General features: G+C 40.9%; 1 protein-coding gene across 1 annotated transcript in view; it reads left to right on the plus strand.

Annotated features, from left to right (window-relative positions):
- The window catches only part of LOC141901868 (E3 ubiquitin-protein ligase HUWE1-like), a 44,106-nt gene extending 27,178 nt beyond the window's left edge, over window positions 1-16,928 (plus strand). Inside the window, exons 48-70 of the mRNA XM_074789403.1 lie at window positions 239-383; window positions 913-1,033; window positions 1,204-1,370; window positions 1,748-1,964; window positions 2,193-2,331; window positions 2,862-3,166; window positions 3,605-3,827; window positions 4,492-4,738; window positions 5,241-5,538; window positions 6,092-7,381; window positions 8,113-8,291; window positions 8,717-8,874; window positions 9,125-9,291; window positions 9,639-9,779; window positions 9,902-10,096; window positions 10,431-10,625; window positions 11,042-11,263; window positions 11,976-12,251; window positions 12,811-13,081; window positions 13,392-13,497; window positions 13,752-14,051; window positions 14,502-14,692; window positions 15,395-16,928. Coding sequence (XP_074645504.1) covers window positions 239-383; window positions 913-1,033; window positions 1,204-1,370; window positions 1,748-1,964; window positions 2,193-2,331; window positions 2,862-3,166; window positions 3,605-3,827; window positions 4,492-4,738; window positions 5,241-5,538; window positions 6,092-7,381; window positions 8,113-8,291; window positions 8,717-8,874; window positions 9,125-9,291; window positions 9,639-9,779; window positions 9,902-10,096; window positions 10,431-10,625; window positions 11,042-11,263; window positions 11,976-12,251; window positions 12,811-13,081; window positions 13,392-13,497; window positions 13,752-14,051; window positions 14,502-14,692; window positions 15,395-15,497 — 5,656 coding nt within the window. The 3' untranslated portion in view covers window positions 15,498-16,928. The remainder of the gene's footprint in view (window positions 1-238; window positions 384-912; window positions 1,034-1,203; window positions 1,371-1,747; window positions 1,965-2,192; window positions 2,332-2,861; window positions 3,167-3,604; window positions 3,828-4,491; window positions 4,739-5,240; window positions 5,539-6,091; window positions 7,382-8,112; window positions 8,292-8,716; window positions 8,875-9,124; window positions 9,292-9,638; window positions 9,780-9,901; window positions 10,097-10,430; window positions 10,626-11,041; window positions 11,264-11,975; window positions 12,252-12,810; window positions 13,082-13,391; window positions 13,498-13,751; window positions 14,052-14,501; window positions 14,693-15,394) is intronic.
- The last annotated feature ends 2,716 nt before the right edge of the window (window positions 16,929-19,644 follow it).

Consider the following 19,644-nt stretch of genomic DNA (forward strand, 5'->3'; position numbering starts at 1 on the left):
ATTTTGTAAAAAAGCTAAAAAGCAAAGGGAAATTCGTTGAGATAGTGATGGCACCTAAAGTAAAGCAGTTTCCGTCTATGTCTTATATATTTGACTGTGTTAATTGATTTGTCTCTTAGCTAAAAAAATCTATTTGTGAATTCTAATTCTCTGCCAAATTGAATCCTACAATTGAACTGTCTGACACAAATCTATGAAATTGACTCATGAAATGACTGAAACGTTGTTGGTTTTTAAGGTTGCTGGGTCCAGATTTTCTACAGCTTACAAATAGTCTTTCATCGTCGCAAGGAAACTCATCCAATGCTCGCGTTCTCGTTTCCGATGATCTCCGTGTTATATCCTCGCGGCCCGAAGACGACATCTTCGAAGACTTGTTCCAGGTACGGTTGAAATTGATTTGCGCACGCACTTCGCAAATGATGCAGTTATCAATGGATCCTTCATATCACACCAATAAAGTACTCTCGGTGTGGGAATGAGTGATTTCTAGGTTATTCTGATGCGGTGTCATTTATTTCTCATTAAAAGATAACACTTTTCGATTGAATTCTTCTGGGTTTGGGTAAAAAGTACGTTTCAGACAACACAAATTTGAGAAAATACAAAACACTATGATACTTACCATTATGAAATTAGATTGTTGATATACCGTTCGCCACCATTTCCATCTTGTTACACATTTTAAATTACCAATTTCCCCACTTGGGAGTTTGGACTATAAAGTCAGGCTATTGCAGGCCATGATCAATTATTCTGAAAACAAGTCATGATTTTTTGTTTTACAAATCATTTGCCTCTTGACTGAAAATTTATTGTAAATCTTTTGTGGGTTTTAGTGCTTTGATGGCCAATGTAGAAATTGCAAGAACATGTTTTAATTGCTAAGATTCTTGAAAATTTATATTACAGGATCAGTACGCTGATAGCTCAACTGGTACGGGAGTCTTAGCGTCGGTTCCATCCGCCCTGACACGTTGGACGGAGGAATCACGTGTGCTAGACGGCGATAGTATGCACGATTGTGTACTGTGTAAGTATATACTCAATATCTGTAATCTTAGGAAGTACTGGAGTATCATAATGAACAGCATTTAAGCTTAAAAGGTTAAACGGTCTGTAGATTTTTGCCATAGACTTTGCCTTCCTCTGCCGAGGATAAAGGGGAGACACACGATTAAATTTTTTTTTTTTTTCGTTCAGTGTTAAAACCAGATATCGTAGAAACATTGGAAAAAAATCGCGACGAAGAAGTCGCGAAACGACGCGAAATACGCAAAAAGTCCGATGACACTACGGACGACGAAAAGAAAAAGAACGATCTGTCCGGTTTGAAAGCGATGGATTGGACTACACCTATACGTACCGATGTAAGTGAGCAGCCTTTTTGTTTTGAATTGAACTGAAAGAAACATTTACCGGAAAGAATGATTCTGAAAAGAAATTACTGAAAAAATGATAAACCTTCATCAGTATCCTATACGATACTCATTAGATATCTGTGTAAATGATGACAGGCATTGTGTCCATTGACAGGCATTTGCTCGAGCCGCTCATTGCTAGTCACATCAATGCAGGGTTCATGGGGTTGATTTCTACTCAGGTCCTCCCCTTAATTAGGCATTGAGAAACCCTCAAGCCCGATATAAATGTTGAGTGTGGTACTCAGCAAGATGAAGATAAAAAATAATTCCAAAGATCCGGAAATCGATGCAGAATGCTTACATAGGTGTATCTTCGTTTTCAGGCTTCAAGTTCGGTCGCAGCTGCAACCACTAATACGGGAACGACCACGAACGCAGTGACTAGCTCTCAATCTCAGTTAACCTCGGCGTCGTCTACTACGGCAACGTTATCAGCACTCGGTGAGGTCACGGCTGCCGAGCGTGTGGCGCAGGAATTATTGATGCACGTCGAGGAAGCTCTGCGACGTCCTTTCGCGCCGAGCACGACGTCGGCACCCGGTAAGTGAGGCTTTTGCAACCGTGACCATCGATCTATCGGATCATGGCATATGTTGTTAAAATGATGATCAACTCGTTGAATGCCCTAGTACTTATCAGTACAGTGTTGGGTTTCACACCTTGGAGAACTGAAGAAAGTATTTCAACAACAACAATTAATTAATCAAAATTCTGTTTTCTCATTTGTTATTGAACGGTTAAAAAGCTGCCAATTTTCTCCGTTTGTAGAAACGCCTCCCGTGTCAAATAACAGCGGCTCTTTGACCAGCGTGCCGATGATATTACAGTCGGTAGATCGTCCGAGTATTCTGCAGCAAACGCCATCCGACAGCAATGTACAAATAAGCATGCCACCGGCGCCATTCAGGTTCGTATTATTAGACCGTGGTTGCGTGTCGAATATAAAGACAAAAAAAGTTGCAGAAAATGATGATCACCTTAAGAATGCCCTAGTACACATACTGGTACTATGTTGGGTTTCACACCTTGGAGAACTGATGCAACTTACAAAATGAAGCTCACTTATTCAGTTTAATATTGATTCCTGCTTGACCAGAAAAGAATGAATTGATTATTTTAGTTCACCTAGGGTTTTCATTTGTAAGCAAAACCCTTGTAAATGACTAATATTTCAGTTAACCTCCATGACCCAGTCCCATAGTTTTCGATTCAGTTTGAGTTAGGATCAGTTCATTTCCAAAGTTTTAACCTTAGAAACTTCAAATGAAATGGAGATCTATATATAGAACTGGGTCCGGTTTTATCTACATAGAACTTAAACCTGCCTGAATTACGTGACAAAAATTTTTCACCCAAAAATCTATGAGAAATTGACATTTTTGCTCACTATTCGACTCTAATACTAATACATATTCTTTAATATGTTTGTAATCGCAGATTGCCGCCTGGTGTCGAGACGTCGAGTATCGCAAATTTGGGTCCATTTTCGATGCCGCTGTTGCAGTCGTTCCAGGGCGGCGCGTCGAACAGTTCGCGCGAAGCTCCGATGGACACGACCGTGCACGAATCTGTCATCGAGCGAATCGATCGCGAGGCGGAGAATTTCGACCGTTTCAATGAATCGTGGTTGCCGGCGCAGTCGTACCTGGGCGCGATCGAACCGCCACCTGTCGAATCGTCGATCGCTGACAGTTTGGCAGCGATCCTGCAGAATGAATCGCAAGATGGACTCATCAATCCCGGTTTGTTATTTACGATATTTATTTGTTCCTCTCACTGGTTGTGTTTTTATCGGGGCTGATAAGTTATTTCAAATTTAGTCCACACTTTTCGTTGAATATAGATTTTCATTTTCTATCAGATAAGGCCTACAATAAAATCCAACTGTTATAATTCTGCATCGTAATTATTTCAGCCCTTAGCCCGGTTTACACGAGGTAGTGAAATTGGAGTGTCTCGTAAAAATTCTGTTGCTTTCAATCAAAATTTGTTCATTATCGGAATTTATTCTAACCAGATCCTAATCTAAGAATATATAAGACGAATTAGGAATAACTTGTGACACTACGCAGAAATGTCCTTGTTAGAATTAAATTTAGATGAAGTGGCTCCATAGACTTCTGCTTCTGTTGTAGTGAGACCTTCGTTTCGATAATCTCCTTTTCCATTCGTACATTTAGTCGCCGGATTGGGAGAATTACAGCCCCCAGCGGCGCCCCCTCCGAGCGGAGGAACGATCACTCCGGAGGAGCCGTCGAATGTAACGAGCTCTGACGCGGTGACGATCCACAGCACGCCATCCGACAGCAGCACGGGTACGCCTACTACTGAACCGTGTCTAATTGCTGGAGTACTTTCTACACCTGTCACCTCTACTGCGCCTAGTTCATCTACCACAGCCAGGTTAGCATTCAAAATCACAAAATCTTCTTCAAAGTCTACTACGAAGTCTTCTTTCATGATAATAGACATTCAGTTAGCTTAAGAGACCTATGCAGTAGCAGACCTGGTTATGACTATTACCGTATTTGAGAATAGTTTCTACTGTTTAGACCTCAACAACTGCCAAATATATCTCGGCGCTCTCAGAATCGGAATGATTTTTAATTCGTTTTCAATTAAATTGCTATTTTCTATGTCAACTCTAGCGCAAGCTACGATTAGAAATCACAGGAGCCCAGGTCTGAGTATAGTTTGTGCTCATGCTTGTTGGTATTATTTCCCGCTATATCTCCATTGGGAGATGAAGCCCCCAGGACTTATGAGTAATATATCCGGCCAGGTAGCTATAAGCTCCTGGGGCCAGTTGCACAGTTGTGACTTAAGTCCAAAAGTGGTCTTAAATCTTAAAACTGGTCTTAAATTGTTAGATTGGCTTTAGAACAAAGTTGGTCTTAGACTGGTCTTAAGTCTAAGCCATGACTATGCAACCTGCCCCTGGGTAGAGAGAGGAAACTCGGATCTTGCCCAGGGATGCTACAATACTGCACAGCATTTGCACCCAGTTGCGGCATCCCAGTCAGCAACTGCTCTACAATTCATGTAGCGGATTTGTTTTTGATTCTAGCGTGACTGGTAATCCGGTCGGTTCGGATTCTCCATCCGATCCCCTCGTGCCCGACGGCGTCGACCCGTCATTCCTCGCCGCTTTGCCGGAGAATATCAGACAGGAAGTGATCGCCGAACAGTTGCGTCTGCAGCGAATACAACAACGCGCTCAACAACAGAATCTGGCCGCGGTCGAGGCCGGCGGATCCGTTACCGAGGTCAATCCGGAGTTCCTCGCCGCCTTGCCACCTGCCATTCAAGAAGAGGTAAGTTCTTGGTGTTCGTAGTATTTATTTTACGTGTTGTGTTAATACATTTGAAGCATGTAGGATTCGATGATATTTACTAGGACAATTACTCCCCCAATTCGTTCTTGTTTCAATTAATGTTTGAATTTCAGTTAAATCACCTAAATACTAACTGCTAATTCCAATGAATTAGGCAAAGCTCACTAGTACACTTAATTGAGCTAATAAGTGCATCTAAGACATTTGGATTTCTCAGTATCTTAGATTTTGGTTTACATGTAGTTGGGAAATGATGCATGTTTTCTACGAGTCTTAACCATTCCAACTGTCATGAGTCTTGACTGATTTTTTTTCGACCTTGATCTGAAGTTACAGATGTTTCAACTGTTGCAGCTAATTATTAAGTTTCCTTTGATTTGGCAAATGAACTACATGCTTGACAAGACATTGAACAATGTGGGGGGTAATTGTCCTAAAATCTAGATATATTATTGACGTATATCCGTAATTCAACCGACAGGTCCTAGCGCAACAACGGGCTGAACACGCTCGTTTGGCTCAACAAACCGGCACGGTCGCCCAAGAAGCGCCGGTCGACCCGGCGGGATTCATCGCCACGTTACCGGCGTCGCTTCGGCAACAAGTCCTCGCCGACATGGACGACAGCATGTTGGCAGTGCTGCCACCTACGCTGGCGACTGAAGCGCAGACGTTGCGACGCGAACTCGAAGACCGACATCGTCGCGTGATGCAGGAACGCCTATTCGCACAAGCAGGTGCGACTTTTGGCTCATTATCAGCTATTCTCAGACACTCAGGTTTGTCAACTGTTGTTTTCTGCCTAAGAAAATTAGTCTCTTAATATGTTTCGTTGAACGGATTGAAATCTGCGCTAAAATTGTGCATCTCAAATGTCATTCGTTAGTGAATTTATCTCGGTACTATTATTGGCTTTAAACTCGGTGCTGTTGCTCTAGAGAACACTCATTGACAGACCTGAGGTTTCAAGCATCGAAATACATGTATGGAGTATTTCAGAAGATGTGGCGATTTATTTCATCACTAAAATTAAAGTGCACTCTTATCATCTGTGGTGGTAAACAGAAAAGTTTCGATTTTCAGTTCGTTTAATTTACATGCGTCAGTGTGGTAGGTTTGTTTTGGGCTTTTGTTTTCTGAATTTGTACCTGAGATGATGCTCAGTCAGGCGTGATTTCCTGATGAAGTTTCAACTTGACCAATGATTAATCAAAAGCAGCCCACATTGAAAATACGTTGTCACATTTTCTGAAATGTCCTGTTGACTATTTCTATAGATAGTAATAAATATCTAACATATTTCTGATCGACCCATTTCGTCTTGTATTACAGGATTAGGACGCGTCGGTACGCGCTGTGCGATCCGCGCCGTTCCGAGGCCGCTGCATTCCTGGCGATGGCCCGGTCATCAGTCGCAACCGACGCAGGCGACAGCCGCAAACATGAACATGCGCGGGCGCCACCTTTTAGACCACGAGGCGTTGACTTGTTTGTTGATATTGCTGTTCGTCGACGAGCCGAAATTGAACCCGACGAGATTACATCGCGTGTTGCGCAATTTGTGTTACCACGCGCCGACTCGCGCGTGGGTTATTCGCACTTTGTTGTCGATCGTGCAGCGGACTAGCGACAATCGCGTGGAATCGGAAGAGAAATCCGGAAAAGGCAAACACCGTCGCAAATCGAGCAATCCGTCTAGTCAGGACGCGTCGTCGTCATCGTCTAGGACTTCACATCCGTCTTGGTTATCGATCAGTCTCGACGCGGCGCTCGGGTGCCGCGCGAACGTCTTCCAAATTCAGCGCAGCGGCAAGAAATCGAGTAACAACACGTGCACGTCGGTGTCGATACATCCGCAAGCTTCGCCGGTCGTCTGCCGACACGTATTAGACACTCTTATATCGTTAGCGAAAAGTTTCCAACTTCAGTTGTCGTCGTCATCGTCGTGTCAGAAAGCGAAAGAGGCGACGAAATGTGATTCGAACGTGGAAACGACTCCAAAAGACTCCGAAACGACTTCTTGTAAATCGTCGTCGTCGAAATCGAACCAGTCGAGTCCGGCTCGCGCCGCCGGAACTCCGAGTCGGTCTCGTTCGGCGTCGAGCGGCAGCACGTTGGAGTCGGATTTCTGGGATTTGTTGATCAAGTTAGATTCGACGACGAGTAGCAAAAAAGGCAAAAGCGTTCAGCGGTCACATTCGAGCTCGGCGACCGATCACGCAGACGTCGACGCGGCCGACTTCGAAAATTCGCCGCTCGGACAACTAATGAACATGTTGGCGCATCCTGTGATAAAACGTAGTCAGTTGTTGACCGATCGTCTGCTGCGATTACTCGGTCTCGTGTCGGTCGGATTACCGGATCTGAATCGACCGTCGTCGTCGGCGGCCGCAGCCAATAACGCGTCGGTCGCCGGCGTGTCGTCAACCGTCGTCGCGACGTCCGCGAATATCGCGCCACCGCCGGCTCAGGTCACGTGGGTGTCGTCGGAACCGAACGCGGCCGTCGGTACGGCGACCTCCGTCGAACCGGTGATAGTGACGGCGGAAGATCGCGCTCCCCCGTCTGTTCAGCCGTCAACCGGTGAAACTCGCATGGATACATCGTCAGCTCCATCTGGTGGTAAGTGAAGAATTAATGAACTTTCATTGTATTGATGATAATATAGATACAAGCAATAAATACGATAATCTATAAATTTTGACGCAAGGAAGGAGCCCAGTTGCTGTACACTTTGTGGCTGAGGCCCTGATAAATTGGAATGAAAATAGAAAAACTTAGCAAGCAAGAAATGAAAAGGGAAAAAATGATGCAAAAGAGAATAAGATAATACTATAGGCGTGCATACTGCCCTAGTTCACTAATTTCCATTCATTGCATGAGACCCTATTGCTGCCCTGTTTATACGATATCAAGTTGCTTAATGATTCTATTTTGAATTGTAAATGAAAAATTGAAAAAGCTTATTTCGAAAGGTTGTTTCATTACCGATGACCAGTCCTGAGATTTGAGCACTCTCTGGTACCCATATATTCAATTATAAGAAGCCTAGAATATGTTCTGAGGAGGGATTAATTAAGGGCGATACAGCACTATAAGTGTTAAGAGTTCTTGAGCAACCTTCAGTTAAAATCATCACTTGAACAGAAAATGTTCCTGGCCACATTTTGAATGAATTTTATTTTAATAGATATAAGATCGTGTACATGAATAATAGATACAATATAGAACACTATTTTCAAATACTGAAACTATACCCACTACTATTGTATAGCATCCATTAGATTAGTTATGTGTATAATCTGTTATAGATCGCGTGCGTGTATTTTAGTTGCTAAATGATATCATTTCAGAATCACCTGCTGGAACTCCTGCTGCGGTTCCGGTTGTCCAAGCACCTATCGGCACGCCCGCTCCGGCTGCTACTGCTAGGAAAACGGAAACAAAAGCAGACGATGCTAAAAAAGCCGAACAAAGTGAGGAAAAAGAGGAGTGCCTCGTAATGGAAAATCAACTGCAACTAGCCGTCAATGTGCGTAGATAAGTAACAATGCGGGCCACCTGGCCACTTCATCGATACATGGGGTACCGGCACTCACCAGATAGCGCAACAACTCACTGTGTTATTGTTAGTGAAAATAAGGTCATTTCTATGAAATTTGATTTTAAGGCTTCCAAAACCAGAAGTTATCGTCATAGGACAGATGTGAGATTCACCTTCTTACTCAGTTTATCGCATAGATTTCACTGAAAATTAATTTACTTATGTGGAAACGAACTTAATTGAAATGTTGAGAAAATTGAAGCTTGGTAACCCAGTTAACACTTGTAAACTTGGTGCGAACATCATTGCCAAATCCTAGCTAGCCACAGTAGGGTTGTCGATAACCATTATAGATGAAGTACCTTTGAACAGTAATGCAACAATGACGCATTGCTTTGTTTTGTATATTCCAGGTTCTGACATCAAAAGCATGTTCCGAAGAAGGTCTAGAAGATGCAACCAATCTGCTGTTACAGTTGTCACGTGCAAATTCGGTGTCTCGAGCTACTGTACTGAAACTACTGCTGGAAGGAGCGAGACAGTTAGGATGTACAGTCTGTTCAAATATTAGGTAATTGACATTTCTTTAAGAAAACGATTAACTAAAATTTCTACATCTTACAGCCTGAACTACTTCAAGGCCCGTAGTAGATTTATATATTTTGGTCAATGAATTTCAATCTTATGCTGCCATCTCTCTGTTCGAAACTTTCCTCAGAATTAAGTCCCTACTGTCTTACTTTGGAAATTCTGAACAGTAGCAACATCATAACAAGGCAACCTATACATCAGAATATACATCATGGTTCATCTGTTTTCAGGTTATTACTCGGCGAACTGAGTAACGTGACGTTCAAAGCGAAGGATGAAGACGAAAAGGAAGACGTCGATGCTCTAGCCACGTCGCAGCAACCGAAGGGCGTTATTACCGACCGGTTCGGTACCGGTAGCGTCGTAGTCGTCAGCGCTCCATCCAAAGTGAAAGGCGGTAAGTGGATCTATCGTATTACTACTGCTAGTCATACGAAGACCTCTAAATCTACAATTTGCATGCCAGTATAGTGAACTATAGTTCACCCTCTTGTTCAGTAGCATTCTGACTAGATGATTTATTCTCCAAGATTAGAATCATAGAAATAAGTATTTCCAAATAGTGTGAATTCAGCTGTATGTGTGGTTTGCTGAGATGACTTCTTTAATTTGTTTAGAACAATAAAACATTCAGCGTAATTTCAAAATGGAATAAGGATTATGGTAGATGCCTTCATGGTACCCGGTATTTTGGGGAAAGTTTGTTGATTTCTTGCCTCAATATTTGCTGTTTCTATTTCGTAGGTGGTCGTGAGTTACAGTTACCATCGATGACATTATTGACCAACAAAGCGACCAGTCAACACTTCTTCCTGCGTATACTCAAAGTAATCATTCAATTGAGGGAAGCCGCGCGTATGGCCGCTAAAAAGGCTAAAAGATCAGGTGAGATTATCGCGTTCTGTCAGAATGCCTATTTGAAATTAAGAATTGACACTGGTATGATAAACGAACTTGAAGAAGGATTTGAAAATGGTGTCGAAAATGATCGTATTTCATCGTTTCAGATACTCTGTCATTCTTAGAGTCGGAAGATCCACTTCTGGATTTAGTAGCTCGTGCGGGCAGCGCCGGCGGTAACAATAGTCAACCGACCTCAGTGGATAACAATCTACAGAATCAGATCTCAACGGACACCGGCTCGGTTTCTCAACAAGCCTCCGTCGAAAGTCACGATCTGCCGATGGAAGTCGATCAAGCCGGTAAGCTAATCGTTTCATTGCCAATTTATTAAAACGTTAAGACAAATAGGTTTGTTTCAAAAAAGATGTGTTTTCAAATTTGATTTGAAAGTTTCGACTGTAGGAATCTGTAGATCTAATATGACTAGGCAGAACAGGCAAATTTAAGGGCTCTCTCTTCTATGTACTATTGGTTCCACTAGTTGATAAAAATCCTGATTGGAACAAAGATGTCCAGTTGGTATACAGTTAACAATGATTTCGAACATACCTTTACACATATTGTTACCGGTACTTTGATTTTGCCCAAAAAAAGGTATAATTCATTCAAAAACATTTTTTGTTTCGTCTGTAGGAACATCAGCCGCCGATTCGAAGTCGACGAAGAAAGACGACACGCCGGTTCTACCTCGACTCAGCGAGCAGCTATCTCTCGACGAACTGTGGGATACGCTCGGTGAATGTTTGACCGGATTAGCTCAGACACCCGATCAACATGCCGTTCTCGTGTTACAGCCAGCTGTCGAAGCTTTTTTCATAGTCCACGCCGGTAATTTAATAGTCGATTTATCTCTTTGCCCCATAGAAATCTTACAATTTCATATTTGCGGCTAAAAATTAACTGTTGATCAACATTTTCAACTTAAGTAAATCTTAACTAGACCGCAAAAGAGTTACGTCTTGTTGAAACAGGTTTTATATACCTAGTTTCACAGTTATGAGTTAAAGTTAAAATCAGTTCATTTTCAATGTTTTAACTCTCAAGAGTCAATTTAAACCAGAACTGTGGAACTGGATCCAGTTTTGAGTCCGAGAGGTTCACACAGTTGTCAGATAGGTAAAATCTTAAATTAATGTAATGAAGACGGGTCTATGATTGGCACCTGGATAGTAGAACAGTTCATAGCCTCATAAGCTTCCTACGTACGTAGATTTAATGCCGCGTTTTGTATCGAAATATTCTAGGGGAGAAGGACGGAAGCAACAAGCCGCGTGAAATTTATCGTCAAGCTCGCGAGGATCAGCTGTCGCATCTGAACGTCGATATAGGCATGCCGATGTCGCCGAACCCGTCGAGTACGAGCAGCGGCGCCGACGTCGGATTATCGCGTGAAAATTCTGTCGCCTCCGTGTCGTCGTCGATCGTTAGTTGTTCTCCGGACGTTTCAAAATTCTTGAGATTTGCAGGTAGGTTTTTTTTCCGGTGATTCTGGTGTAAAGTTGATGGTAAATAATGAAATATGATATGATATACGATATACCATATAATGTAGAATGATGGGCATAGCTACAACATTACATAAGTCTTATATATTTCTCCACTGTTAAATGAGAAATGTCAGTATTCACCGGGGTCCAGTTTGATAGAATGTCGAAATTTATAATCGCACCTAGCAAAACTTGTGCAATTTTATCGATTGTCCCATGATGAAGCTATAGTAATGAGTGGAAAAGAATTCTCAAAAAGTATCTACGCATGTTTTCGAGAAGTTAATTTGTAAGTGCAATAAACAGAGCCGCCAACTGTTCCAGATTTTCAGTATTTGTTACTCTTGTATGATGAGAAATACTGATTTGATTTGTATGATGCATACAGATATATGAAAGATGTTACTGAAGGTTGTACTGTTGATTACTGATTAATTGAATATTTTTTTTCATATTTCAATGAAACATTACGGAAAAAAATTCAATTTGTTACTGATAGTACATTTCAGAGATTGGCAGCCTTGAATAAAAAAAAAACGTTAAAAAGTTATTATTTAAAAATATTTATCCATTGTTCTGTATGATTAGGGCTAGGGATACAATTCCTGTTATGTTGCAGTTTAGTTCTGAGGACTATTGTTACAACCAGAAGTGAAATAATGTTCACATTAAATTTTTTCGATTTCTTCAGAAACCCATCGCACGGTGTTGAATCAGATTCTGCGTCAGTCGACGACGCCGTTAGCAGACGGACCGTTCTCCGTGCTGGTCGATCATACGCGTGTGCTCGACTTTGACGTGAAACGACGCTATTTCCGGCAGGAATTGGAACGAATGGACGAAGGCATGCGTCGCGAGGATTTAGCCGTGCACGTACGACGCGAGCACGTATTCGAAGATTCGTTCCGGGAGCTGCATAGACGTACACCCGATGAATGGAAACATCGTTTTTATATCGTATTTGAAGGTAAGAAATAGTTTATATCTTGTCATTTTAAATACTCCGTATGTGGGATAGTTTAGTAAGGATTTTTCTCTGTATTGGTATCATGATTTTGGTCTAAGGTCGTGCAGGAAATTATTTGGGCTGTTGATGCATGGAGATGATTGTACGGTAGACTCTGCTTGCCTCGGATGTCTCAGGACCAACAGATTTTCTCTGAGATATTATGGGTCAGTCCAAGCAGGGATGGATCATTATTACATTAGTAAGAAAATTTGTCTACGGCTGGGGCAATCCACTCTGGGTAGACCCAAGTCTACTGTATCTGATAACATGGAACTAGCTAGTGCAATAGAATCCGTTTAATTCGGATCATTTGGGACCAACAAAAATCATCCGGTTTACCAGAAATCCGGATTGAAAATAATTTTGTTGTATATTGATGAACATTGTCCGGATTGAACCAAAATCCATATTAAGCTGATCCGAATTAAGCGGGTTTGACTGTATCTGACAGTGTCATTAGAATGAAATTAAGACACAGTTGGTGAAACATCTCGCCCAATTTGATTTTCATCTTTAGGGGAAGAAGGTCAAGACGCCGGTGGATTGTTACGCGAGTGGTATCTGATCATTTCGCGCGAGATTTTCAATCCGATGTACGCGCTGTTCAGCACGTCGCCGGGAGACCGTGTCACCTATACGATCAATCCTTCGTCGCATTGTAACTCGAATCATCTCAGTTACTTCAAGTTCGTCGGTCGAATCATCGCGAAAGCCATCTACGACAACAAACTGTTGGAATGTTACTTCACGCGATCGTTCTACAAGCATATACTCGGCGTCCTTGTCAAGTGAGTAATCTCCCTCACGGTGGCCTGGAAAATCAGGGAGTCATAAAATTCTAGAAAAAAAAAAATATATTAACTAAATCAACTATATCAAGAAATTCCTCCGGATTTACTGAGGAAATTTTGTATCATAGCATGAATAAATCGGAGAAAACTCAAATTTGTTAATTGGTGGAAAGCGGCCACCCTGTCCCTGCTGCATGTTTGGAATAACAACTCAGTTATGATTGATATAGCTTACATGTTTAGACACAAGCACTTAGATTTTAAGTGTAAGCGAACGGATCATCTGTATTTTGTTTTTGCATTGCAGGTATGTAGATATGGAAAGCGAAGATTATTCGTTTTACCAAGGTCTAGTTTTCCTACTGGAACACCGTGTAGAAGATCTCGGCTATGAGTTGACGTTTAGCACCGAGGTAAAATAAGAGTATATCAGGGGCCGGTTTTACAGACTGGTATTAACTTCAACCCGGGGGCTAACTCAATTCATTTTCAATCGAGTTAACCCCCGGGTTAAAGTTGTTACGAGTCTATAAAACTGGCCCCATAGTTATACATAGTAGCACATTGAACTATATACGCCCAAGTTAACTAATACGCATTGAAAACAAAAAAGCCAATGTGATGCTCAAATATCCACAGGATTGTCATTCGTCGATATTTCTTACAGATCCAAGAATTCGGCGTCACCGAAGTTCGTGACATGAAACCGAACGGCCGACATATTCCCGTCACCGAAGAGACAAAAAAAGAATACATGAAACTCGTTTGTCAGATGAAAATGACCGGTGCCATTCGCAAACAGCTGAACGCGTTCCTCGAAGGGTTCTACGACATCATACCGAAACGTTTGATATCGATATTCAACGAACAGGAATTAGAATTGCTCATATCCGGCCTGCCGACAGTCGACATCGACGATCTGAAATCGAACAGCGAGTATCATAAATATCAACCGACGTCTTTGCAGGTAATGTTATACGATGATCGATATGATTGGTAGTCATTGATTCGGCCCTCCATCTGCTGGTGATGCGTTCAAAAATTGTTGGTTCTTGGGCTTCTATCTGTCTTTCAACTACTTAGCTTCATTGATAGTGGGTCGATCTACATGAAACTTGGGTCCAATTTTAGTATGGGGGTCTAGTTGTGTAATGCAAAGAATTGGACCAGTGCACCGCTTAGTGGTAGAACTAGACACTTAAAACTCTTATTTTTCGGTGACATAACCTTGAAGATGACCTCATAACTCAGCAACAGTATCCAAATATAGCTATTGGTACAACATATCCCAAATGCAAGGGAACTAACGCATGGAAATTTCAGAGTTCCACATTCGAGCCTTAGCCTGTTGTCACCTTGTCATATGGCTTGTTAAATTTCAATTTAAACGAAATTCTCAATTACATTATAATTTCAGATCCAATGGTTTTGGCGCGCGTTGAGATCATTTGATCAAGCTGATCGGGCCAGATTTCTGCAGTTCGTCACCGGAACGTCGAAAGTTCCGCTGCAAGGATTCGCGTTCCTCGAAGGCATGAACGGTATTCAGAAATTCCAGATCCATCGCGACGATCGTTCGACAGACCGTCTACCATCTGCTCATACCTGGTAGGTGACCAATTCAACACCTTCAAATTAACAATGTTCTCCGCAACAGGTTTTAGAGGAGCTGCCACTCCTTGCATTTTCACATCCACCCCTTTGAGAATCAGCCCCCTCGCATTAATGGCTGCTGCCCTACCATTTAGTGGAAGTCAATATACTATGCTGATAATTACATAAAGCAAATTAAACATATTGAGCTAATGTGAAAACTACAACATTACACCAAAAGTAAGCGTAAATTGTCCGTATTTTTCGGGGGATTTATGCCTTGCTACTTCAACAGCCATGATGTTATACATTTGACATTGAATGCAGCCACTTTAGAATTCTATCATATGGAGAACACTGACTTAGCTGAGATGAAACCAAGTGTGAAAAGTGGCCTCTGGAGGCAAATTATCAGTACCTGCATTCAAAAGCAATTTGGCTTAAAAATGTTTGAAAAAGTTTTTGTGTCACTGTGTCTTCTTGGAAGACAGTCAACTCAGTCATGACTGAGCGAGCCGGCTTTGTGGCTTGCTAAGTTCTGTCAATTTAATTAGGCATCCATAATTACAAAGACTGTTGAGACTGCCAAAGGTCTTGGCCGCAGTCATTTTAGGTATGACAGTTTTCTGTTGGCTTTAATGTTGTTGGTTATTGAATCAATTGCCAGTATAAAGTAGTTACGGAACAAACTTTCATTGTTTCATTCTTGTATTTCAGTTTCAATCAGCTAGATTTACCCGCCTACGAAACTTATGACAAACTGAGAAATATGCTGTTACTGGCGATCAACGAATGTTCGGAAGGTTTCGGTCTAGCATAACTGATGAATCTTCATTCATTCACCGAACACCCACCCTGCTAAATGCAACCAATAATGACAGCGGATCTTCACCAATCTTCGACTTAAATCATTTCTTTCAAGTTTCGCGTTCTTGAAATAAGTGGTTGATCAAACTGTTCTTATGTTGTGTGTGCGGTCGTCATTTATGAGCCGGTTAAAATGATTAAGTGATATTTTTCAAACGATATGTGACGGATGCGAAATATACACCGGTATGATTGCTGTACAATTCTAGCTGTGAAAAGTTAAAAACTGAAAAATAGTAGTGTAAGTGGAAAAGATACGCGTTATCTACGCCAGGTGTTGGTTTCGTAGACAGGTTATTGGCTATTAAGTAACCTTGGTCCCTCGTCTAGACAATAACTACAGAGTAAAAGTAGTAATATGACCTAGTAACAGTAGTAATATTATAAGCGATATTACTGACGAGAACCTATGGAAATATTTGATTCGTAGAATGCGCAGGTCTACTATGGTCTCTGAAACCGGGCCTTGGTAGTTTGATTATACAGTCAAAGCTCGTTATCGCGTCTCTTGTTTAACACCAAATTAACCTTACACCTGGTAATCAATCACCCAGGCAAGATCTGATCATCCTGTAACGAAATGTTCTGTGATTAATCATAGACTATTCTGACCTTGTTGATCGTGCATGGGCCATATCGCGTAATACGATGTTCTGCCAATTCGTTTTACCGCCATATTTTCATAGGGCCCAAATGTTGATGTTATAATGATATTTGACTGTATCGCGTTATGACGTCGTGAATGTTCGTTTGCTCAAGTTCCGCTTTTTGATTTCGTTGCATTATCGAAATTTCGACTTATCTGACATGTACATAATATAAAACTGTAAATAACACGGTAATGTAAGAACCTAGCGACGAGACCTGTATGAAAACGTGTACATTTTAGACCGAAAGTGGCTGTTTTGCAGTGTGCTGTGCGTTATGATTTCAAATTCTGGTAAAACTTAAAAGAGTTATTGAATGGTGTTAGTTCGAAATGAATGAAAACATATAGAATTCGATGTTGCCGTCATATCGTCTGATTTTGATTCGACTTGAATATGTGCTGATTTGTGTGACTGGTTCCAGCGTCACCGAAAATTAAAAAGAAAAAGATTGATTGTCGTTTTCAATTTTCAACGACTTGAAGGATAAGAACTAAAACCTTTCCGTGCTACTATTCATATATATATAATTGTATGTATCAGTCTCTGTAAAAATATGAATAATAGCGCTTTAATCGATGATGATCATACAAAAGTTCAGTAGGAAATTTGTGTGCGAAGTGTATTTTTTTGTTTTTTAGAAAAATGCATCTAGCTTTATTTTGATAACCGTAAGATGCATTTTTTTTTCGAAACAAATTCGCTTGCACGAAATTAATGAAAACAAAAATGTGCTTAACCACTAATAATAATAATAATGATAATAATAATAATAATAATAATAATAATAATAATAATAATAATAAAAATATTGATAATAATAATGATGATGATACTAGATACTATTGACGGTAATTAAAATGACAATGATTTCTGTGAAATGTACTGTACTATATTTCGTGATGGGTTTCGCTTTTTTCAGCCGCGTGTGTTGATTATATATAAGATGATAAGCTGTACATAATTCTACGCTTCTTTTTTCTGTGTTCAAACAAATACATATGGATATATACGTGTATGTATATGCCATTGACTATATTTTCTAGAAAAGAAAAAGTTGTTAAGCTTCGTGAAATGCGTGATTTAAATGCTTGGAAACGTTCAGGTTTTATGTATGGCAAAAACCTCTTGTAAGCGTCGGAAGTATTTCGTTTTGTTCGTTTTTTTTTTTGTCCAGTATCTTCTTTATAGACGAAGTTTAGGTGTATTAGATATTTGATGTATGTATGTGCTCGTGTAAGCTTTATTTAAGCTTTATTTAAGCCATTGATGTGACAGTCGATGGGCCAGTTATATAACCAGGTCCCACTTCTACGGTTGTTAGTTATAGGTTTAATGTATGAGGAGTTGAATTTAGTATGCATTTCATTCAAAGTTTGACTTAAGATCGGTCTGGAACTGGGGCCGGTTTGTTTATTGAGTTCTTACATCAGTTTGGTGAAAATAGCCGTAAGTCTAAAAAGTAACTGTTAACTGTTGTCGTTACGAAATACAGAAAAATTTCACGATTTCTCAGGCGCTTATTTCGGCCTCGTGTCTAGTTCTGAAACTGTGGTTTAGATTTCAACCCTTTCAGTGCAATTACACTGTAGTGCGGTGTATAAAGCAGCGATCGACTTTGCTAGTACATCGCATAACGGTCTATTGATGTAATTAGTTTTCATCTCTTTTGTAAGATGGCAGCACCTGTCTAGCATAGTAAAATATTAGTGACTTACAACAATACACCGCACCACAGTGTAGATACCCTATAGCAGTATCCCCGTGATTCAACACACTGCGGTGGAGATTATCAAATTACCTCCAGTGCTAACGGATATTAATAAGTCGGCGATGAAAGGGTTGATGTTAAACAATTTAATGTCGTCAACCGCAGTTCTAAATCTCAGTTCACAGTTTTTTAGTCAATTGCCAGAATGATCGTATAAATTGAGCAGCGCAATGTCCATCGATTAGGCTTTACTCGGAACTGGCCGTGGAGATGAACCAGATGCTGCTTTCCCTGAATGAACCGGGTGAAGTGTCGCGTGTTGAAATGCTGCTATTACAAATGTAAATTCGGTTTAAAAAATTTGATACTGTGATCTACTGCACACTGAGTGCATTGTATGGTCTAGTATTTTTATGATGCAGTTATTTGTTAGTAGTATAAATCAGTGTGTAGCACAACAACAAAAATAATTTTCAAACTTTCACGTGAAAAAAAAGATGATATTTACTCCAGGGTCCGATCTAAGCACTTGTCCGATTGCCCGGGACAAGTTTATTCTCTTCAGGGCAAGTAGGTTATCATTATCACTTGCCCCCCGGGCTAGTGCAATTTTATGTCACAAAACTTTTTTCCCACTCGATACAACAGATGATAGTGCCACCAATTGGACTGCCTGTGTAGGGCAAGTAGTTTTTGGGAGGGGGCAAGCAAAATTTCAGATATGCTTGCCCCCGGGCAAGTGGCTTTCATTCCTTAGATCGGACCCTGTTACTCATCAGGCTCGATTGAGCAATGCTCAGTTGAGCCAATACTTCTAGAAAATCACATAGTTAGGCACTAGTAAAGTTATATCTGGGTTTTAAATATACCATTTTTTCACATCTATCGGTTACATTTCTTTCTATCCCTGATGATATATCGATGATGATGTTGATGATGATGATTGTTGTAAGATAATTTACTTAATGATGATGAAGATGATGATGTGTTGGTGAAGATGATGAATATATTATGATAATGATGTTTGCGTTATTACTATGACAACAATAAAAACCAATTACTATGGTTCCATAAAAAAAGCTGTAGGTGTGTTCATTTTGATGGTGGGTGATATTTTATTCGAGATGACGAGCAACAGAGACAGTGCGTTCATTATACGAGACGTCATAGAATGTTACATTGGCTATAGAGCGCAAGCGGCTAAAGGAGTAAAACTGTGTCACGATTGCCCGTTGACGTTGGTCAGTATCGAGATTCGATTCACATTGATCTTGATCTTAGAATAGGTATTGACCGTGTTATCTATTCGATGGGTAGATTTCGTTTGAGTCGGTGGTCCCTTACAAACCACACCTGCCGGGAGCAAAACAGAGGGTTTGATTCATCGATCTTAGTATCTCCTCTAAAGCTTGAATCATTACACGGGCGCCAGATTTATCGCTGGTTCAACGGGCACTGGCCCCTTTGGTACCAGTCTGAAAGTTATGCTCGGGAGTAAGATCCATAGCCATCCATAAATCTTGTCGATTTAACCCTACCATCACATCAACGGAAGTTAAATTGCATCACTTGGCACCGGTCAGTTCGTCGTTGTACCATACGCTCCAATTGTCTTGAAATGACGCCCTCATTAAGAATTTTAACAAACAGTACCGACCGTGCGTCGGCAAAATGGACGGCTCTTTAAGCACTGACTATATATTGATTAAAAGAAACATCACCTATTGAATTAATCTGTTTCA

Source organism: Tubulanus polymorphus, chromosome 3 (assembly GCF_964204645.1).
Source record: "Tubulanus polymorphus chromosome 3, tnTubPoly1.2, whole genome shotgun sequence".
Lineage (NCBI taxonomy): Eukaryota > Metazoa > Nemertea > Palaeonemertea > Tubulaniformes > Tubulanidae > Tubulanus > Tubulanus polymorphus.